This window comes from Cajanus cajan, chromosome 2, assembly GCF_000230855.2.
Source record: "Cajanus cajan strain Asha chromosome 2, NIPB_CcT2T_4, whole genome shotgun sequence".
NCBI classification, from domain to species: Eukaryota; Viridiplantae; Streptophyta; class Magnoliopsida; order Fabales; family Fabaceae; genus Cajanus; species Cajanus cajan.
In genome coordinates, this window is record NC_138518.1 from 58334599 (window position 1) to 58358018 (window position 23420).

The 23420-nt window shown below is 35.7% G+C and overlaps 2 protein-coding genes and 1 long non-coding RNA gene across 3 annotated transcripts; all 3 read left to right on the top strand.

Annotated features, from left to right (window-relative positions):
• The first annotated feature begins 1534 nt into the window (after nucleotides 1-1534).
• Nucleotides 1535-3003, top strand: LOC145954408 (uncharacterized). Its single transcript, XR_014431620.1, has 2 exons — nucleotides 1535-1762; nucleotides 2706-3003. It is a non-coding gene; the product is annotated as an uncharacterized LOC145954408 (long non-coding RNA).
• Nucleotides 3004-4163: 1160 nt separating this feature from the next.
• Nucleotides 4164-8858, top strand: LOC145954407 (uncharacterized). The gene is made up of 2 exons (XM_083068525.1): nucleotides 4164-6618; nucleotides 8693-8858. The coding sequence occupies exons 1-2, from the start codon at nucleotides 4702-4704 to the stop codon at nucleotides 8717-8719; spliced, it is 1944 nt and encodes a 647-aa protein (XP_082924651.1). The 5' UTR covers nucleotides 4164-4701; the 3' UTR covers nucleotides 8720-8858.
• On the top strand, nucleotides 8839-15971 carry LOC145955084 (uncharacterized). Its single transcript, XM_083069785.1, has 3 exons — nucleotides 8839-8964; nucleotides 9888-10854; nucleotides 15674-15971. Exons 1-3 carry the CDS (start codon nucleotides 8839-8841, stop codon nucleotides 15709-15711), a joined length of 1131 nt encoding a protein of 376 aa, XP_082925911.1. The 3' UTR covers nucleotides 15712-15971.
• Nucleotides 15972-23420: the final 7449 nt, after the last annotated feature.

Genomic DNA, 23420 nt, shown 5'->3' on the forward strand with positions numbered 1-23420 from the left:
CTCAAACTGAGTTACGTTCAGTCTCCTTCAAACAAAGGGATCCACTAGATAATCAATGAAGTACAAGTATTGTTTGTTCAGCTTCTTCAGGCTCGCAGTGAGTATTATAGACCACCCAGGTCACGACCACTCTTGGTCCCAAGTATTCTCAATCACTCCTAACTCGTCAACTTCACTTGTAGACGCTAGTATTCTTTACTCAGCTACTTCTGGCTCCCAGTGAGTATTATCGACCAACTCCTGGCCCACTAACTTCACCGTTAGCGCTAGTATTCTTTGATAAGCCACTTTTGACTCTTAGTGAGTATTCTCGACCAACTCTTCGCCTGCTAACTTCACCATTAGCGCTAGTATTCTTTGATCAACCACTTCTGGCTCTCAGTGAGTATTCTCGACCAACTCCTGACCCGTTGACTTCACTCATCAATGCTAGTATTCTTTACTCAGCCACTTCTGGCTCGCAGTGAGTATTCTTTGACAAGCCTCTCCAGGCTTTACAAGTATTCTTTCCCTAGCCTCTTCAGGCTTTACATATGATAGCTAATTAGGTTTTGTTTGAGTGTTTGAGTTACTCTCACAGAGAGGATACATAAGTTTGTACACTCACTAAGGTTTATGTTCGTAAGATGAACACTTGGAACTCCTTAGTATGCAAAGATAGTTATCCTATGGTACATTTAACTCTATACGCTCTATCTCTGGTTTCTTTGTTTCATGGGCTTGATATCACTATTCGTCTATTTTCTAAAAAATTAACCTTTCAAGGTTTGAAGTAGTGATATATATATATATATATATATATATATATATATATATATATATATATATATATATATATAGTCTTTTAGAATCTGCCCGTTGCAAGTGTCTGTTAAAGCAGATGTAGCCATTCATGACCAATTTGATCTTTCATTTAATGCTCAAGATCTTGCATTAAATGTTGCTTCCCATTCATAGACATTGCGTGAATTCTTCTTTTCCTTGTTAGCAGTTGTGTCTGAATTTAGCAGAGACCTAGGAGCCTTTTTGTCCTTTTCTTGTCACGTAGCTGTAGAGTGTTGTCCTTATCTGAAAAAGTGATGTACTTTTTCTGACACATGCATGCTTTCACTTTTGCGTGCATTTTTTTCTTCTTCTTCTTCTTCTCTTCCTTTGATCACATGTTTACGTTGTGAGCTTTTATATGATCGTAGACGATGCCTGGGTAGTTCTTTGAGACTTGATTCTTTAAGTGCTTGCATGACAATCTTTGTTTTAGTTGGTTATATACATCACATCTTGACCTTCGTTTGAGCATTTGTCATTCATGCTTTGACTTTTCCTTTAATCTGGTCAACATTATAGATGAACGAACTTTGTTCTTTGTTTGAGATATCTTTCAGTTTGTACTGTCCTTTGTAATATCCCAAAATTTTATTCAAATGAAAAGAGTTATTTATTATGTGAATAAGTATTTTATTCCCGTATTTTACTATTCATGTATACGTATTTTACTATTTATGTATAGTAATTATATTATTATTTTAATGAATAGTGCATAGTGCATAGTAACTTCAAAATTTCTATAAATAGGGGCCTAAGGTTTTGGAAAATTTAGAATTCTAGAGAGAAGGAAATTCTAGAGAAATAGAGAGAGAAAGTAAGAGAGAAGGTTCTGCCTAGGTTGTGAAAAGAGGAGGAGAATAGAGAAGGTTCTGCTCTAGTTCCGGTTCCGGTTTAAGGAGAAAGAGAGGAGATTCTGCCCAAATTCCTATTTATCCAGGTAAGGGGGGAGTGGGAAACCTTGCTTGGGGGTGTAGAAATAATTGTTAAATAGTCTGTTTGTTGGATTGGCTCCCGATCCCTTGTCTGTTGTTTGATTATTTGAATATACATTATTACTGTGTTTTGTTTGTACTACTTGATTTTCTTGTTGCGGTAATTAATAATTATAATTAATGGATAATTTCACTTTTACTATTCTAAAATATTCATTGAATGGAAGATTAAGTCTCCTATTAACTTATAAATTTAGACTTTATTATCTAAATGGAAGGCCGAGCCTCCTTATTTTCATTAAGCTTCCTATTTTACTTAAGGATATAATTATACCAGGAAATATAAATTATATGATCCCTAAAGACCTTTGAACTATTGGACCCTTGACTTAATGACCTTGGACTATTGAACTGTTGGACTGTTGGACAATGGACTATTGGACTATTGAACCTTTGGACTATGGGACTATTGAATTATTGGACCTTTGGACTATTGGATTAATAAAATATAATATAAGTATGAATTAAGCTTATGATATGGTATATTATAGGAAATTCTGTAACATGTGAAATGTTAAGTTTATAATTGTATGACATGCATCATATGCATATATACTCCAGGTGTGCCGCTGAGGCCGCATACCCACGACTAACAAGGTGTGCCTTTGGGTCACCAATGATGTAACCAGGTGTTCCTTTGGGTCACCCACGATATGCTAACTAGGTGTGCCTTAGGGTCACCAATGATGATATGTGAACTTCCGTATGGCGCTACATGCATATATTTATGAGTTGAGTCTATGACATCATTGCATGATAAATAATTATTATATATGATAATGATTATGTGTGTGTGCTATTTAACTTTTATTTCTTCATCTACAACTGAGTGAGATGTTTCTCACTCCCTTGTTATTTTTTTTGTATATGTTTAAATTTATGTTGCAGGTGATCATCATCATGAGGATGTTGGTGATGAGGCCTAAAGGCTTCTTGGGGCATGCTCTGATAGGATGTGACATCGGGTTTAGCTAGGATTTCTCTTATGTCTTTATTGTTCTAAAAATATTTTCTTTTCTTGTGTAATTTAATAAATTATAAATTGATTCCTAACTAGGAGGCACTGCCACCTTTACTGGGATTAATTTATAATCTTTGTTTTATAATAACTTCTTGAGTTTAATATTTATGTGTATGAATTATGAATGTGCATCTTCTACCTTATGATACTTATTGTTTTATATCATTCTATGAAAATCTTTTATAAATATAGTTTATGTTTATTAATGATGTTGGGGTAGAGGGTGTCACATTTAGTGGTATCAGAGCAGGTCGATTTTATCGGCCGTGAGTTATGTGTCTACTATATTTATTGATAAATGAATTGATTGTGAGATCTATTATGTTGATATGATGCTTGCCTATGTCTATTAATTGTATTATTTCTTTAGAATATGGCTGGTAGAAATGATCGTGCGATTGCTGATGCTCTCCAAGCATTAGCCCAAGCTATGAACAACAATAATATGAATGGAGTTGTGATGAGGACATGGGCAAGGATTTAGGAGCACTCAAAGGACTTGGAGGACCAATGACTAGGGCGAGGACTAAAAAGGCCAAAGATGCTTTGCAACAAGTTACGGCCCTCATTCTTGAAGAAATGCCTAAAGATGAAAACAAGGCCAAGATGGTGAATTGTATCAAGGATTATGAAGCCTAATTACTCTATGGTGTTCTTAGTAATTGTAATTAGTAAATAAAGGCCTAAAACTCTTGTTAAAGTGGCTGCCAACTCTTTTTGGGCTGCACCACTTATTGGGCTAGTTTTTTAAGCAAGTTATTTTTATCAAATAAGGCCCAAAACCTTTGGGATGAGTCAGCCATGAGGCATACCAGAGGGGTGCACGAATTTAGCATGTGTTTTATTTAATGTTTTAGTGGTCATAATTGTTAGGCTTAGTGGAAGTTCAATAATTGCCCACTAAAGTGTTTTTTTATAATATTTTGTCATTAGTGGTCATAATTCAGGCTTAGTGGAGTCCATTATTTGTCCACTAATGTAAGTGAAGGTTGTTGATTGTAAGCTATATAAGCTGCCCATGGGGATGAACAAAATCAGATCAGAATTTGAGTTTTAATTACTGAGAGTAATTCTCTAATTGTTCTTGAGTGATTCAAGAGTTTGGGCATATCAAAGGATAAACCACAATTCTTTGTGTGAAGCCTTTTCCTTGGAAGAGTGATTCTTCCTTCATTCATTTTTTTTTTACTGTATCCTTTTACCTTCATTTCTAGCATTCTAATTCCAGAAAATTAAGTTCCAGATTTTTAACCCAAAAGATCCTTCTTCATTCCTTGTGCAAATTAGGAATCCTATCATTTGGTATCAAGAGCTCCGGTTTTTTTGGGTCATCCACGTCATTTGCTGGAATTTCTTTGGGTAACATCTTTCCTTATTATTTCTCATTACCATTGATATTACCTTAGTGTTCTTTCTTTATTTCTGAACCATTGCAAAAATTAGGCCTGAATAGTATTAAAAAAAAAAAATTCGTGAATATATAAAAAAAAAAAAAAAAGTTGTGGCTGAATGGTTCATGCGTTTAGAACACTTAAGACTCAAAATTTAAGGTAATATTTCGGTTGGGTTGAAGGGTGTTACTAACTTATCTAAAATTCCAGTTTTTGATTCCTAAGTTTCCTTGTTTTCTTTTTGAATTTTAGGTGACTGTTTTGTATTCCTTTCTTTTTTTTTTTAAGCCTACCCTGAACCTTGCTTTTAACACAAAATATCAAATTTGTGGTTTGTTCTTTGTGTTGTCTATTTTTGAATTGCTTTTAAAAAAAAAAAAAAGGAGTGATCTTTTTACGAGTGTAAACACGTGAGAAGAGTGGTGAGGTCCTATTTTCTTTGTGTTTGTTAGTACTCTTGTTTTTTTTGAAGATGGCAGATGGAGATCATTTGGATGGAACACAAAGACTCTTGTTCGACGCTATTAATGCTCAAATGCAAAGATTATTGAGAGAAAACAATGAGGAGTTGTATGGAAGAATTGAACGATTAGAGAATTATGAACATCATGAAGAAGAAAGGAGAGGAAGAATTGGTGGTGCTCCTAGGCAAAACAGAATTGAAGGTATTAAACTTAATGTTCCTCCATTTAAGGGGAAGAGTGATCCGGAAGCCTATGTGGAATGGGAACTCAAAATAGAACATATTTTCACTTGTAACAATTATGATGAAGAGCAAAAGGTGAAACTTGCAGCAGCTGAGTTCTCAGACTATGCACTTGTGTGGTGGAATAAGTTGAAAAGAGAAAGATTGAGAAATGAAGAGCCTTTGGTGGAGACTTGGGCTGAAATGCAAAAGCTCATGAGGAAACGTTATGTGCCAGCTAGCTATGCTAGAGATGTGAAATTTAAACTTCAAAAATTGTCACAAGGCACCAAGGGAGTTGAAGAGTATTACAAAGAATTGGACTTGCTCATGATGCAAGCCAATGTTGAAGAAGATCCGGAACTAACCATGGCTCGTTTTATTAATGGTTTGAATAATGATATTCGTGATGTTGTTGAATTGCAGGAATTTGTTGATATAGAAGATTTGCTGCACAAATCCATTCAAGTGGAACAACAACTCAAAAGAAAAAGTGTGACCAAGAAGAGTTCTTCTAATTATAATTCCTTTAGTTGGAAGGACAAAAATAAGAAGGAGGTGACTGCCACTTCAAGCAATCCAACATCTACTTCTCATGTAAAATCATCCTCTAAGACCTTAGAACAGCCTCAAAAGAAGAGTAAAGACATAAAATGCTTTAAGTGTCAAGGCATGGGTCATTATGCCTATGAGTGTCCTACCAAAAGGACCATGGTTCTCAAGGAGAATGGGGATTACACTAGCCAATCTGATGTTAGTGAAGAAGAGGAAGGTGACATTGAGGAGGAGGAGGAGGCCCTTGAGGGAGATTTATTGATGATAAGGAGAATGATGGGTAGTCAAATGAGTCCTTTAGAAATAAGCCAAAGGGAGAATATTTTCCACACAAGGTGTTCCATCAATGGAAAGGTTTGCATGGTGATTATTGATGGAGGGAGTTGCGCTAATGTGGCTAGTGCTAGATTAGTGTCAAAGCTAAATTTAGACACTAAACCACATCCTAGACCATATAAACTTCAGTGGCTTAGTGAGGATGGAGAGGTGCAAGTGAGGCAGCAAGTAGAAGTGGAGATTTCCATTGGAAAATACAAAGATAAGGTGCTATGTGATGTAGTTCCAATGGAGGCCAGCCACATACTTTTAGGAAGGCCTTGGCAATTTGACACTAAAGCCGTCCATGATGGCTATTCCAATAAGATTTCTTTTGTGCACCAAAATAAAAAGATTGTCCTCAAGCCTTTGAGTCCTAAAGAGGTGTGTGAGGATCAATTGAGGATGAGAGAAAAGATTTCTTTGGAGAGAAAAGAAAGTGATCTTGAGAAAAAGAGTGAACAAAAATTTAAAAAAAAGAAAAGGAGTGAAACACTTGAGAGAAGAGAGAGTCTTTTGGCAACAAAGAGTGAGGTGAAGAGGTTGTTCCTTGCTAAACAGCCCCTTTATCTAATGTATTGCAAAAATCAGATTTTAAACACTAACACTTTTGATGAATTGGAAATACCTTCTAGTGTTAAATCTCTTTTGCAGGAATTTCGTGATGTTTTTCCATCAAGCATACCAAGTGGAATACCACCTTTGAGGGGAATTGAACACCAAATTGATCTCATTCCAGGAGCTTCTTTACCCAATAAGCCAGCTTATAGAAGCAATCCACAAGAAACGCAAGAAATACAAAAGCAAGTGGATGAACTCATGGCCAAAGGATGGGTAAGAAATAGCATGAGTCCTTGTGCTGTTCCAGTAATTTTGGTCCCTAAAAAAGATGGTACATGGAGAATGTGTTCTGATTGTAGGGCTCTAAATAACATCACCATAAAATATAGGCACCCAATTCCTAGACTTGATGATTTGCTTGATGAATTGCATGGTGCAAGTTTTTTCTCTAAAATTGATTTGAAAAGTGGGTATAATCAAATTAGAATTAGAGAGGGTGATGAATGGAAAACTGCTTTTAAAACAAAATATGGTTTGTATGAGTGGTTGGTTATGCCTTTTGGCTTAACTAATGCACCCAGTACTTTCATGAGATTGATGAACCATGTTTTGAGGGAATTTATTGGCAAATTTGTTGTAGTATATTTTGATGATATTCTTGTCTATAGCACTTCTCTTGAATTGCATGTGGAACATTTGAAATCTGTTTTGAATGTGCTTAAGGAAGAACATTTGTTTGCCAATCTTGAAAAATGTGTGTTTTGTACTGATCATGTTGTATTCCTTGGTTTTGTTGTAAGTTCTAAAGGAGTACAAGTAGATGAGGAAAAGGTTAAGGCCATCCAAGAATGGCCCACACCTAAATCCGTGAGTGAAGTGAGAAGTTTCCATGGTTTGGCAAGTTTTTATAGGAGGTTTGTTAAGGACTTTAGCACCTTGGCAGCACCTCTTAATGAAGTAGTAAAGAAACATGTGGGTTTTAAGTGGGGAGAGAAACAAGAGGAAGCCTTTGTTGCTCTTAAGCAAAGGTTAACCAATGCGCCTATTCTTGCTTTACCAAACTTTGCTAAATCTTTTGAAATTGAATGTGATGCTTCCAATGTTGGTATTGGGGCTGTGTTGTTACAAGAAGGCCATCCAATTGCTTATTTTAGTGAAAAATTACGTGGGGCTGCCCTTAACTTTTCCACTTATGATAAGGAATTGTATGCCTTGGTAAGAGCTTTGAAAACATGGCAACACTATCTTTTTCCCAAAGAATTTGTAATACATAGTGATCATGAGTCCCTAAGGTATTTGAAGGGACAAGGCAAGCTTAACAAGAGGCATGCCAAGTGGGTGTAGTTTTTGGAACAATTTCCCTATGTCATAAAACATAAAAGGGGCAAAGGGAACATTGTGGCTGATGCTTTATCAAGGAGACATACATTACTTTCCACTCTTGAAACTAAATTGCTTGGATTTGAATCTTTGAAAGAAATGTATGCTTCTGATGAAACTTTTGGTGAAATATATGCTGCATGTGAGAAATTATCTCAAAATGGGTATTTTAAGCACAATGGGTTTTTATTTAAAGAAAACAAATTGTGTGTGCCTGCATGTTCCATTAGAGAATTGCTTGTTAGTGAATCACATGGTGGTGGTTTGATGGGGCACTTTGGGATTAAAAAGACTTTGGAAATTTTACAAGAACATTTTTTTTGGCCTCATATGAAACGTGATGTGCAAAAATTTTGTGAACATTGTGTTGTGTGCAAAATGGCTAAATCTAAATCATTACCGCAAGGATTGTATACTCCTTTGCCAACTCCTGAATATCCTTGGATTGACATATCTATGGACTTTGTGTTAGGACTGCCTAGAACAAAGAATGGCAAAGATTCTATTTTTGTGGTTGTTGACAGGTTCTCAAAAATGGCACATTTCATACCTTGCAAAAAGGTAGATGATGCGTGTCATGTGGCTGATTTGTTTTTCAAAGAAGTTGTGAGACTTCATGGTGTGCCAAGGAGTATTGTAAGTGATAGGGATGCTAAATTCCTTAGTCATTTTTGGAGGACTTTGTGGGGAAAGATAGGTACTAAATTATTATTTTCAACAACTTGTCACCCACAAACTGATGGACAAACTGAGGTAGTCAATAGAACTTTGGAAACCTTGCTTAGGACTGTTTTAAAAAAAAATATTAAGTATTGGGAAGCAAGTTTGCCTCATGTTGAATTTGCATATAATAGGGCTGTCCATAGCACCACAAATTGTTCACCTTTTGAGGTTGTGTATGGTTTTAACCCATTGACTCCTCTTGATTTATTGCCTATGCCTAACATTTCTGTTTTTAAACATAAAGAAGGGCAGGCCAAAGCAGACTATGTGAAGAAGTTACACGAACGTGTGAAGGCTCAAATTGAGAAGAAAAATGAGAGCTACGCAAAACATGCTAACAAAGGGCGAAAGAAAGTTGTGTTTCAACCTGGTGATTGGGTTTGGGTACACATGAGAAAGGAAAGATTTCCGGAACAAAGGAAATCAAAGCTTTTGCCAAGAGGGGATGGTCCATTTCAAGTACTTGAAAGAATAAATGACAATGCTTACAAGATTGAATTGCCCGGTGAGTACAATGTTAGTTCCACTTTTAATGTTTCTGATTTATCTCTCTTTGATGTAGAAGATGGAGACTTTGATTTGAGGACAAATTCTTCTCAAGAGGGAGGGAATGATGAGGACATGGGCAAGGATTTAGGAGCACTCAAAGGACTTGGAGGACCAATGACTAGGGCGAGGACTAAAAAGGCCAAAGATGCTTTGCAACAAGTTACGGCCCTCATTCTTGAAGAAATGCCTAAAGATGAAAACAAGGCCAAGATGGTGAATTGTATCAAGGATTATGAAGCCTAATTACTCTATGGTGTTCTTAGTAATTGTAATTAGTAAATAAAGGCCTAAAACTCTTGTTAAAGTGGCTGCCAACTCTTTTTGGGCTGCACCACTTATTGGGCTAGTTTTTTAAGCAAGTTATTTTTATCAAATAAGGCCCAAAACCTTTGGGATGAGTCAGCCATGAGGCATACCAGAGGGGTGCACGAATTTAGCATGTGTTTTATTTAATGTTTTAGTGGTCATAATTGTTAGGCTTAGTGGAAGTTCAATAATTGCCCACTAAAGTGTTTTTTTATAATATTTTGTCATTAGTGGTCATAATTCAGGCTTAGTGGAGTCCATTATTTGTCCACTAATGTAAGTGAAGGTTGTTGATTGTAAGCTATATAAGCTGCCCATGGGGATGAACAAAATCAGATCAGAATTTGAGTTTTAATTACTGAGAGTAATTCTCTAATTGTTCTTGAGTGATTCAAGAGTTTGGGCATATCAAAGGATAAACCACAATTCTTTGTGTGAATCCTTTTCCTTGGAAGAGTGATTCTTCCTTCATTCATTTTTTTTTACTGTATCCTTTTACCTTCATTTCTAGCATTCTAATTCCAGAAAATTAAGTTCCAGATTTTTAACCCAAAAGATCCTTCTTCATTCCTTGTGCAAATTAGGAATCCTATCAAGTTGCTCCTAACTGGTTGGAGCAATTTCAGAGGAATAATCCACCCACTTTCAAAGGAGGTTATGACCCAGATGCCGCCATGAATTGGTTATCAGAGATCGAGAAAATCTTTAATGTTATGGATTGTCCCCTTACAGAGAGAGTGAAGCTAGCCACCTTCATGCTGACAGCTGATGCTTACTTTTGGTGGGAAGGAGCACTTCGGAGGATAATTGATGGAGGCGTACATTTGAATTGGGAGAACTTCAAGAGGGTCTTTCTTGAAAAATATTTTCCAGATGATGTAAGGAGTAGGAAGGAAATGGAATTTCTTGAACTAAAACAAGGAAACGATACAGTAGAGGTATATGCTGCAAAGTTTGATGCTTTGGTCCGCTACTGTACACACTATCATGGTGAAGGTGGGGAAAGGGCCAAATGCATAAAGTTTGTAAATGGTCTGCGTCCTGAAGTGAAAACAGCAATCAATTATCAGGAGATATATCATTTTCCCACTCTGGTTAATAAGTGCAGTATTTATGATCGTGACAACCGTGCTCGTGCTGCTTTCTATAAAGGAGCTGGAGGCCCTGCTCGTACAGTGAATTCTAATACTTCTGGTAGAAGTAAGCCTTATTCCAACCCTACAAGATTTCAAGGGAATATGACTACTAATAATAGAAGTAATTCCTTTACTAGAGGAACCACTGTAAATACTACTGGAAGTGTTGGAGGATCTACTTTTTCAGGGAGATGTGGGAAGTGTGGACGTGTTGGTCATAACAAGTCAGAATGTCGTGACAAGGAGATTACCTGTTTCAACTGTAGTGGTAAAGGACATATTAGCACTCAATGTTCTGAACCACCAAGAACACGTGTCGTTGGATCAGGATCGCAAACCGAACGACCAAAGACTGTAGGAAGAGTATTTGCTCTTAGTGGTGTTGAAGCTGCTCAGTCAGAAAATTTGATACAAGGTACTTGTTTCATAGCTGAGACTCCTTTTGTTGTACTATTTGATTCTGGTGCAACTCATTCCTTTATTTCCATCTCTTGTGTCCAAAAACTGAAATTGCCTGTGTCTTTGTTAAATTTTGATTTAGTTGTTGAAACCCCTACTAATGGTTCAGTAACTACATCCCTAGTGTGTTTAAAATGCCCTTTGACAATTTCTGATAAACAGTTTCTAGTTGACTTAATTTGTCTGCCTCTTAGTCAATTAGATGTAATCCTTGGTATGGATTGGCTATCTTCTCACCATGTTCTTTTAAATTGCTTTGATAAATCCATTTCATTTGGTGAATGTAAGAGTACGGAATTTCTTAGTGCTTCTGACATTAAAACTTGTTTAAAGGAAAATGAAAGGGTATACATGATCTTATCTTCATTAACAGTTGAGACTGAGAATAAGCTAGATGAGATTCCCTTAGTGAGAGAATTTCCAGAAGTATTTCCTAAGGATGTGTCTAGTTTACCACCTGAGAGAGAGATTGAGTTCAGTATAGACTTAGTGCCAGGTACCGCACCCATATCTATAGCACCCTATAGGATGTCTCCTAAAGAGTTAGTTGAGCTTAAGAAACAGATAGAGGAACTACAAGAGAAACAATTCATTAGGCCTAGTGTTTCACCTTGGGGAGCGCCTGTTCTATTGGTCAAGAAGAGAGATGGGAGCATGAGATTGTGCATAGATTATAGACAATTGAATAAGGTAACCATTAAGAATAAGTATCCATTGCCTAGAATAGATGACCTTATGGACCAGCTAATTGGGGCTTGTGTGTTTAGTAAGATAGATTTGAGATCAGGTTATCACCAAATCCGAGTGAAATCTGAGGATATCCCAAAGACTGCTTTTAGGACCCGCTATGGGCACTATGAGTATTTAGTGATGCCTTTTGGTGTGACTAATGCACCTAGTGTTTTCATGGACTACATGAATAGGATCTTTCACCCTTACTTGGATAGATTTGTAGTGGTCTTCATAGATGATATCCTAGTGTATTCTAAGAATAGGGAGGAGCATGCTGAGCACCTTAGGATCGTTCTTCAAACCCTTAAGGAGAAACAGTTGTATGCTAAATTGGCAAAATGTGAATTTTGGTTGGAGAGTGTAAATTTTCTAGGGCATGTGATATCCAAGGATGGGATAGCTGTAGATCCTTCTAAGGTAGAGGCGGTTCTTGAATGGAAAACACCTAAGTCAGTTTTTGAGATTAGGAGTTTTCTAGGACTAGCTGGGTATTATAGAAGATTTATAGAGGGTTTTTCTAAATTAGCTTTACCTTTGACCAAATTGACTAGGAAAAACCAACCTTTTGTGTGGGACTCTAAGTGTGAAGAGAGTTTTCAAGAACTTAAGAGAAGACTAACTAGTGCCCCTGTGTTAGTATTACCTGACCCTAGCAAGACTTTTGAGGTATTTTGTGATGCTTCCAAATCAGGTTTAGGTGGAGTACTTATGCAGGAGAGAAGGGTAGTAGCCTATGCGTCTAGACAACTTAAAATCCATGAGCAAAACTATCCTACCCATGATCTTGAGTTAGCTGCAATAGTATTTGTGCTTAAGTTGTGGAGACACTACTTGTTTGGATCTAGATTTGAGGTGTTTAGTGATCATAAAAGCCTTAAGTACTTGTTTGACCAAAAGGAATTAAATATGAGACAGAGAAGATGGTTAGAGTTTCTTAAGGATTATGACTTTCAGTTGAACTATCACCCCGGCAAAGCTAATGTGGTAGCTGACGCTTTGAGTAGGAAATCCTTGAGAATTTCTTCTTTAATGATGAGGGAATTGCACATGATTGAGGAATTTAGGGATATGAGTTTAGGGTGTGAACTAACCTCTAAGAGTATTAGGTTGGGAACCTTGAAGGTGACTAATGGCTTGATAGATGAAATTAGAAAAGGTCAGAAGATAGACCCTTTCCTATTGAGTCAAGTTGAGAAGTTAAATCAAGGTGTGGAAAGTGAATTTAAAATTGGAATAGATGGAGTATTGAGGTTTAGAGATAGGTTGTGTATTCCTAGTGTGCCTGAACTTAAGAGAGCAATTCTTGAAGAAGGACATAGGAGTAGCCTTAGTATTCATCCTGGAGCCACTAAGATGTACCAAGACCTTAAGAAGATGTTTTGGTGGCCTAAGATGAAGAAGGAAGTGGAGGAATTTGTGTATGCCTGCCTAGTATGTCAAAAAGCTAAGGTAGAACACCAAAAACCTTCAGGTTTGATGCAACCTTTGGATGTGCCTGTATGGAAATGGGATAGCATCTCTATGGATTTCATAGTTGGATTACCTAAAACTACGAAAAACTTAGATGCTATATGGGTTATAGTAGATAGATTGACTAAGTCTGCCCATTTTATTCCCATTAACATTAGATACTCTTTGGAGAGATTAACCAAGTTGTATATAAGTGAGATTGTGAGATTGCATGGGGTTCCTACTAGTATAGTTTCTGACAGAGATCCTAGGTTTACCTCTAGATTTTGGGAGAGTTTGCATGAGGCTTTAGGCACTAAGCTTAGATTGAGTTCAGCCTACCATCCCCAAACAGATGGCCAAACCGAAAGAACTATTCAATCTTTGGAAGACTTGTTGAGAGCTTGCATCTTAGAACATGGGGGTAGTTGGGATAGTTTCCTACCTTTGATAGAATTTACCTACAACAATAGCTACCATTCCAGTATTGGGATGGCACCTTATGAAGCTCTATATGGTAGGAGATGTAGAACACCTTTGTGTTGGGTAGAACCTGGAGAGAATGCTATCTTAGGACCTGAGATAGTTCAACAAACTACTGAACAAGTTAAGATGATCCAGGAGAGAATGAGAGCAGCTCAGAGTAGGCAGAAGAGTTACAGTGATAAGAGGGGAAAGGACCTTGAGTTTAATGAAGGTGATCATGTATTCCTTAAAGTTACTCCTTGGACAGGAGTAGGCAGAGCACTAAAATCGCGTAAGCTTACTCCACGTTTCATTGGTCCTTATCAAATCCTTAAAAGAATTGGTGAAGTAGCCTATCAAATTGCCTTACCCCCATCTCTTTCAAATCTTCATAATGTCTTTCATGTTTCCCAACTCAGAAAATATGTCCATGATCCTTCCCATATCATCGAGTCTGACAATGTTCAATTGAAAGATAATCTCACCTATGAAACAGTTCCTTTAAGAATTGATGATACGAGGGTGAAACAACTAAGAGGAAAGGAAATTCCTTTGGTTAAGGTCGTTTGGGGAGGACATTTTGAAGAAAGTGCTACTTGGGAGTTAGAAAGCAAGATGCGTGAAGATTATCCTTTTCTATTTCAGGAAAATTTCGGGGACGAAATTTCTTAAAGGAGGGGAGAAATGTAATATCCCAAAATTTTATTCAAATGAAAAGAGTTATTTATTATGTGAATAAGTATTTTATTCCCGTATTTTACTATTCATGTATACGTATTTTACTATTTATGTATACGTATTTTACTATTTATGTATACGTATTTATGAATAGTATTTTACTATTCATATGAATAGTAATTTTGAAAAAACGTAAGCGCTTACGCAAAACTCAAATTATTTGGATGAATAGTATTTTACTATTCATGAATAGTAATTATATTATTATTTTAATGAATAGTGCATAGTGCATAGTAACTTCAAAATTTCTATAAATAGGGGCCTAAGGTTTTGGAAAATTTAGAATTCTAGAGAGAAGGAAATTCTAGAGAAATAGAGAGAGAAAGTAAGAGAGAAGGTTCTGCCTAGGTTGTGAAAAGAGGAGGAGAATAGAGAAGGTTCTGCTCTAGTTCCGGTTCCGGTTTAAGGAGAAAGAGAGGAGATTCTGCCCAAATTCCTATTTATCCAGGTAAGGGGGGAGTGGGAAACCTTGCTTGGGGGTGTAGAAATAATTGTTAAATAGTCTGTTTGTTGGATTGGCTCCCGATCCCTTGTCTGTTGTTTGATTATTTGAATATACATTATTACTGTGTTTTGTTTGTACTACTTGATTTTCTTGTTGCGGTAATTAATAATTATAATTAATGGATAATTTCACTTTTACTATTCTAAAATATTCATTGAATGGAAGACTAAGTCTCCTATTAACTTATAAATTTAGACTTTATTATCTAAATGGAAGGCCGAGCCTCCTTATTTTCATTAAGCTTCCTATTTTACTTAAGGATATAATTATACCAGGAAATATAAATTATATGATCCCTAAAGACCTTTGAACTATTGGACCCTTGACTTAATGACCTTGGACTATTGAACTGTTGGACTGTTGGACAATGGACTATTGGACTATTGAACCTTTGGACTATGGGACTATTGAATTATTGGACCTTTGGACTATTGGATTAATAAAATATAATATAAGTATGAATTAAGCTTATGATATGGTATATTATAGGAAATTCTGTAACATGTGAAATGTTAAGTTTATAATTGTATGACATGCATCATATGCATATATACTCCAGGTGTGCCGCTGAGGCCGCATACCCACGACTAACAAGGTGTGCCTTTGGGTCACCAATGATGTAACCAGGTGTTCCTTTGGGTCACCCACGATATGCTAACTAGGTGTGCCTTAGGGTCACCAATGATGATATGTGAACTTCCGTATGGCGCCACATGCATATATTTATGAGTTGAGTCTATGACATCATTGCATGATAAATAATTATTATATATGATAATGATTATGTGTGTGTGCTATTTAACTTTTATTTCTTCATCTACAACTGAGTGAGATGTTTCTCACTCCCTTGTTATTTTTTTTGTATATGTTTAAATTTATGTTGCAGGTGATCATCATCATGAGGATGTTGGTGATGAGGCCTAAAGGCTTCTTGGGGCATGCTCTGATAGGATGTGACATCGGGTTTAGCTAGGATTTCTCTTATGTCTTTATTGTTCTAAAAATATTTTCTTTTCTTGTGTAATTTAATAAATTATAAATTGATTCCTAACTAGGAGGCACTGCCACCTTTACTGGGATTAATTTATAATCTTTGTTTTATAATAACTTCTTGAGTTTAATATTTATGTGTATGAATTATGAATGTGCATCTTCTACCTTATGATACTTATTGTTTTATATCATTCTATGAAAATCTTTTATAAATATAGTTTATGTTTATTAATGATGTTGGGGTAGAGGGTGTCACATCCTTCGTCCTATGTGTAGTTGACTTTCTTCTATTTTTTGACCAACCTTTGTCTGGTCAGCTGTGCAGATGAAAGACTTTTAATTTTGTCTTGGATGCTTCGTCTTTGATTATCCATCATCTGATACTTGTGTTGGCTTTTCGTCTTTCTTGGGATCATTTTCCTTTTCATGCTTGGTTTGGCTTCGTTTATGGTCTTGTTTTGACCTTTCAGTCTGATGCTTCAAGACTTCGATTGGTAGTTCGCTTCGTCTTGTTTTTGCTATTTTTTCATCTAGCTTGAAGCTCTTCTTCTTTTCTCTTGGCACATGCACACTTTTTATTCTTCAAGTTGTCTGTACTTATGTTTTTCTGAAACACTTACACACTTGTTAAAAATAGCAATATGCATTATATTTGTGTCATTCAAAACCTTTCTGGGAATTTCTTCGTTTGACTTAATAAGTAGTTCTCACAACATTATTCAACCACGCATGGCTCAGCATTTTCAACTAGCTACTCATCCTGCTACACCTTTTAAAGTGATGGTTGGTAATGGAGCTCGCATACTTTGTGAAGCATACTTCCCAAAGTTCCCTATTTCTTTTCAACAATATACACTTTAGGTTTCATTATACCTATTGCCTTTTGAAGGGACAAATATCATTTTAGGCATTGCTTGGTTGCATACTTTGGGGCCTATTCAAGCTGATTTTGCTATTCCATCTTTCACATTTCCCATAATTCTACTCATATTACCACTAAAGGAGAGACTTTACACACCCTGACTCAAGCCTTATCTATCCTTGAACCCGTCTAGTGACGTAACCCTTCCTAAATCTACCTCACACACCACTCTTACAAACTTCCAAACAAATTTATCCAATCTACTTTAATCTTTTCCCATAGTCTTTCACTAACCTCAAGGCTTACCCCATGTCCGACCACATGATCATCACATTCCTTTGTTTCCCAATTCACCCCCTCTTAATGTAAAGCCCTACCATTACCCACATTCACAAAAAGAAATCATGACTTCCCTTATATCTTCTATGTTGAAAGAAGGTATTAATAAGCCTAGTACTAGTCCCTTTTTCCTCTGTAGTCTTACTTATTAAGAAAAAGGATGGAACATGGAGGTTCTGTGTTGATTACTAGCACTTAATGTCGTCACTATGTGAGATTGATTTCCTATTCCTACAATACATGAGTTACTCAATGAGCTTAGGACAACTTGCGTATTTTCTAAGATTGATTTATGTTCAAGGTACAACCAAATACGAGTCATTTCCTCTAATACATATAAAACAAATTTTCAAACATTTGATGACCATTATGAATTTTTGGTCATGTCATTTGGTTTATCAAATGCTCTGTCTACCTTTTAGTCAACTATGAATGATTTACTTAGGCCATTTTTTAAAACAATTGTTATTATTTTTTTTATGACATCTTAGTCTACAGTGAATTATTTATTAGCCATATATTACCCATTTATGCCTTGTCTTATAACTATTCTTACTAATAAGTTTTATGCCAAATTTTCCAAATATGTTTTTGGGGTTAATTTCATGGCTTATTTAGGCCATATCATTATTGCTTGAGGTGTTTCCCTTGATCCAAATAAGATATAGGCTATTATGGATTGGCCTGTACTGCATTCTTTCTTGGCTTTACGTGGATTTTTAGGCTTAACGAGGTTCTACAGGCAGTTCATGAAACACTAAGCTACTATAGCCACTCCTCTCACTAATTTACTTAAATCTCAATAATTTACATGGACATATGAGGCCCAATGAGCTTTACATTATCGAAACAATGCCTAACTACCACCCTGGTTTTGGGTTTCCCAAACTTTTTTAAATTCTTCCTTTGGGTTAGAAACAAATGCTTCAAACATTGCCATTGGTGTAGTCCTATCTTAGGCGGGTCACCCTCTTACTTTCTTTAGCAAGAAACTATATAATAAGATGCAAGGAGAGTCAATGTATATTCAAAAAATGTATGCAGTTATAGATGTAATCAAAAAATGGAGGCAATATCTCATTGGTCATCGTTTCCAGATTATTATGGGTCAATAGAATTTGAAAATGTTACTTTTTCAATGAATTCATAATTCAATCCAACAAAAATGGGCCACTAGATTTTTGGGCTTCAATGTTGACATTATTGGACTGGCAAACAAAATTTGGCAACAAATGCCATTTTTCGTCTGGAGCCAGCCTCCCTATTTGTCCTTTTTGTGTCATCTATGGTTGCATTTTTCATATAGGAATGTCAACATTATTATACTGCCACACGCTAGCAAGACAAAATTTCAAACAAAAGATTTTAAGTGGTTCTTGAGGCACAAATCACTTCAACTTTCGAAATGGCTTGTTGTTTTTCAAAGGTGACATCTTCGTTCCTGACATTTTTGCTACTCTTCAATAATTTCTTCATGAATTTCATTGCACCCCCATGATTGGCTATTCTAGTCTGAAGCCCACTCTTTGTCATTTGACAACTTCTTTTTATTGACCTAAGATGGTTGAGGACACTTGTTCCTTTATTTGTCAATGTTTTGCTTGCCAACATAGTAAGTATCTGCCACAAAAACCAATGGAATTATTACAACCTTGAGAAAACCCTAAGCGAGTTTGGGAGGAAATCACCATGGATTTTATTACCCATCTATCATGTTCTCATGGCCATATGATGATCTAGGTTATATGTGATTGTTTGAGTAAGTTTGTTCACTTTTTGTCACTCCATGGCACTTTTTCTACCACCTAGCTTGCTCCCCAATTTTTTTTGTTCAAATTTGTTGCCCCCTGGGGTACCATAGTCAATCTTGTCTTATTGAGATCTAGTGTTTGTTAGCACTTTGTGTAAAGAAATATTTTGCATGCGTGGTGCTACACTCTGTTTCAATTTTCCCTACCATCCTCAAATAGATGGCTATTATTTACTTAGCAAGTGTACTAAATCATATAATTAGTTCAATGATAAGCATGAGTATCACATTCCAATATGCAACTTGCAAAATCCACTAATCATGCTAAACTAAACTATTGGGAATAGAAATATTGATTGTTTGTAGAAATAAAGAAAGTGCTTAAATAAAGATAAATATGATAAGAAATATTTTTAGTATTTTTACGAACACTTGGAATGCAAAAACTGATTTTAACATAATAATGAAAGATGTTAGGGTTTAACTTCACCTAACCTTCCTCTCATGTTTACAAGAAAGCTCAAATTGGTTATAATTAAGAATTTATGAATCACTCACAAGTATAATCAATCCTAAATTCCTTACAAGTTGGAATCTAAGTTCTTTGATTAGTTTATCAACTCCTTGAATAACTTAACAAAGAAATTAGCTTTAAAAACAAAAGCTTAAGAAAGAATAATGGCATTTACTTTATTCCTAGAGATAAGCACCATTAGTTGCTCTACTTTAATTTAAAGATTCACAAGTATTTTTCCAATCACTTGAAAACCCAAGGTTCAAGTTACGAGAGATCAAATCATAACAAGCATTAAGTAAAGAAGATAGAGCAATAAAATTGAATAACAACTGAAATTGATAACTTAGAAAGTATACATGAAAATGGGTTAGGTTACATCAAACCCCAAAAAGGGAGAGTTTAGCCACACATAGACATGTAAAACACTTCAAATGGTGAAGAAAGGATAAAGGTTGAAAAACTCTCTAGCCGCCACACTCTCCAGGAAAGTTTCTCTAATGATCACCCTTGAATACCTTCACTTAGGTGATAAAACCTTTTGTCTCATCTCAATGATGACATGTCAACACTTTGGTGTTAAGTGTGAGTTTTCACGCTTAGCGTGAGATAAGGATCAACCAGTGCAAAGCCCCTGGGACTGTGGCACTAAGCATGGATTCCACACTTAGCATGGAATGCAAATTATCCTTTAGAAGGCTAACATTGAGCGTGAATTGAAATTGCTCAAATGATTCTCTATTAGGCTAAGGTTGAGTGTGAGACTAAGGCTAACCGTGGAGACTTAACCAAAAATTTCTTTTCTCATGAATCTTCACTAATTGTCACTTGTTTCTCTCAATGTTTTCAACCTTCTTTTCAACTACAAAATAACAAAAAAAAAAATGTAAGTTACCTTCTAATGTGAATTAAAAACTAAAGTTAACTTTCAACAAATTTAAGTTAAATCTTGGAAAAATCAAGGTCTCAAATCAAGGAAAATCAAATAAGTTCTTTAAAATGTACCATACGATAAAAGAAATTATAGCACTTATTAATGGTCAAACTAAAGTTTTGAAGCGTAGTCTCGAGACCTTTCTATGTTGCTTTGTGGGAGATTTGCCTTGCACTTGGACAAGTTCCTTTATTTCTCTAAATATCACTACAATAAAATAGATTTTTAGTGGTATTCAATATGGTTTTTAGTGGTAATAAAAATTGCTACAAAATTTTTTAGCGGCATTTCCACAATAGTCATTGTATGCAGTATTGCTAAAATATTTAGCGACAATTATTCTGAATGCTGGTAAAAATTCTCATAATGGTCGGAAAAAGTGTATAATTTTTTGTGATATTTTTTTACTTTCTACTCGTTGTGAGACTTGTAGGATGAGGATTGTCTTTTACTTATAAATTTTTCAATTGTCTTATCTCCTAATTAATTATTTTATCAACTTAGAATATAAGTTATAGGTCTAACTTAACCCTACAAAATAATCTTGTAATGTGAGAGTTATCATTCATTTATATACTCTTTAATTATCTTATTTCTAGTCGATGTGAGACTTAAATTTTTCTAAATAAATAATTGTCGCTAATAGTAAATTTTGGCATAATGCAAATATATTTTTAGTGGCCATTATATATTAATCATTAATATTTTTATTAAATAATAAAATAAAAGCAATTAATTTATTATCACTAAATAATTATCGATAATAATCAATTTTGTTGTAGATACCAGTACAATAATTCGAACCACTCTAACCTAGGCACCACGTCGTTTCATGTCCTATATGGCCAACCACCATCGACAATGATTGATCTTCTCCCTATTTCTTCTTCCTTAACAACAGTATCATCCATACTCAGAGAACATAAAGCCATCGTTAAGATTGTCAAGACCAACCTTTTTTGAGCTAAATAATGCATAAAGGCTCTTGCCGATTCAGGACAAAAAAAAGGTTACATTTGCTGAAAAGGATTAGGTTTTTCTTTGTCTACAACCGTATCGACAAACCACTATGTGACACCCTTACTACCCCAACACATATATCGAAATAATATAATAAATTTAGGAAGATTAAACTTTCAAAGGGTTCGTAAAGGGGTTCACATAAAATTTCGTAACTGTTCTTTCTTCAAATGACTGAAAAAAAATAAAACTTGAAAAGTAAAATTTAAGAGTTTACAGATTTTCAAAGAAATAATATTCATTATAATACCAAATATTCTATCCTATAAATCCTCTGTCCCGATGTCACACTATCAGAGCATTCCCAGAAATTAACTGTTGGCATTCTAGATGCCACTTGCAGCTGGATCCTCTCCACCTAAAATATCCACAATTTATACGGTGAGAAAAGAAAATATCTATATGTAAAGTACATACATACACATCACAATATAACTCTTCATAATTCATTAATTAATAAAGTATATACATGCATATTTATATATAAATATCACTCATTTTCACATATCTCATTTCACATACATATCTCAATCCATTATAATCCACACCAATCATACGATTTACACATCATTTCCACAACCATGATTCATATCAATCATACAATCCACATAATTCATGTCAATTGTACAATCATTTTCGCATCCATAATTCGTGCCAATCCAACAATTAACACTATGCCAAGACCTCGCCATATCTGATACCAGTGATATAGGTTAATTGCCTCACTCAACCCACACCAGACCAGGGGTCACGCCCTCCTTGTAGCATCACTTACCCAGGGACCGTGCCGTCCCTCGTCATTTGGTGTGAGGAAACACAATCACATTATAATCAATACAATCTCTTGCAATTAACCCTATGCCAGGGCTGCCATAAGCGACATAAGTGGTGGTGTTAACTGTCTTACTCATCCCACACCATGCTAGGGTCACGCCCTCCTTGTAGCACCACTTACCCAGGGGCTGTGCCGTCCCTAGTCATCGATGTGAGGCACCACAATCACAATCATAATCACATCCATACATAACAGATATATCTTTCATAGATAAAAATAATTCTCAAACATCATAAGGTAGAAGATTCACATTCGTAACTCATAAATCATAACTCCAATGTAGAAATTATAAAAGAAAAGAAGTTAAGATTTTCAATACAATTTAGTGAGAACAAGAAATCAGATATATATATATATATATATATATATAATAATAATAATAATAATAATAATAAAGAAAATATAAATTAACATCCAATAAAGGTAGCAGTGCCTCCTGGTTAGGAATTAATTCAAATCATGTAATAAAAATATAACAAAGATGTACATTTTGGTCTTTTAGCAAGAACGTTCAAAATTAGAAAATGAGGGAAAATTATTCCAAATCAATTTATTATAAACAATAAAACCCCTACTTATTCCAAATCTAGCTCACCGCATTTTACAATTCATTCTTCCTCCCAGATCATCATTCCTACACTTGGCATATTTATAAACCTCAACACAGATAATTTAAATAGAACCAATAATTCTCCAAATTAAATAATTATAAAATTAATCATGATCTTAAGGAATTCTTCCTCTATCCCATTCTCTCATGTACTCTACATATAAATAATCCCCTTTTCCCCCGTACCTGGATAAATAGTAACTTGGGCAGAACCTCCTCTTCTCTTTCCTTAAACAATACCGGAACTCGAGCAGAACCTCCCCCTCTCTCTCCTTAAAAAAATGACTGGAACTAGGGCAGAACCTCCTCTTATAGATTCCTCTTTCTCTCTCTCCTCTTCACTCTTCTCTCTCTCTTTTTCTCTTTTCTCTCTCTCTCTCTCTCTTCTCCTCTTTCTCTCTCTCTCTCTCTCTCTTTTCTTTCTCTCTCTAAAATTTTCACCTCTTGGTCAGTTATAAATTTTTCACCTCCCTGCCCCTATTTATAGGCATTCTGAGGTCCCCGGAACGACCCGTACTAAATTCAGAACGGCCCGTTCCGGATCCTTCGAGTGCATGCAAATTTTTGAACTGGAACGGCCCCCGTTTAAAAAAAAACAGAACGGCCCGTTCTAAAACTAGAACGGCCCGTTCTCAATCTCAGCAGAACGGCCCGTTCTCCCTCCGGAATGGCCCGTTCTCCTTCCGGAACGGCCCGTTCTAGGCTCGTTCCCAACGTAAAAATTTAGCTTATTTTTGTTGCTTGGAATGGCCTGTTCCACTTTTGGAACAACCCGT

Excerpts from the sequence above, each read along its gene's own strand:
- LOC145954407 (XM_083068525.1), top strand. The coding sequence starts at position 4,702 with ATGGCAGATGGAGATCATTTGGATGGAACACAAAGACTCTTGTTCGAC. Across the intron at positions 6,619-8,692 it reads AACTCATGGCCAAAGGATGG|AAGGGCAGGCCAAAGCAGAC; the intron begins GTAAGAAATAGC and ends TTAAACATAAAG.
- LOC145955084 (XM_083069785.1), top strand. The coding sequence starts at position 8,839 with ATGAGAAAGGAAAGATTTCCGGAACAAAGGAAATCAAAGCTTTTGCCA. Across the intron at positions 8,965-9,887 it reads AATTGCCCGGTGAGTACAAT|GAATCCTATCAAGTTGCTCC; the intron begins GTTAGTTCCACT and ends TGTGCAAATTAG. Across the intron at positions 10,855-15,673 it reads GTCAGAAAATTTGATACAAG|GTGATCATCATCATGAGGAT; the intron begins GTACTTGTTTCA and ends TTTATGTTGCAG.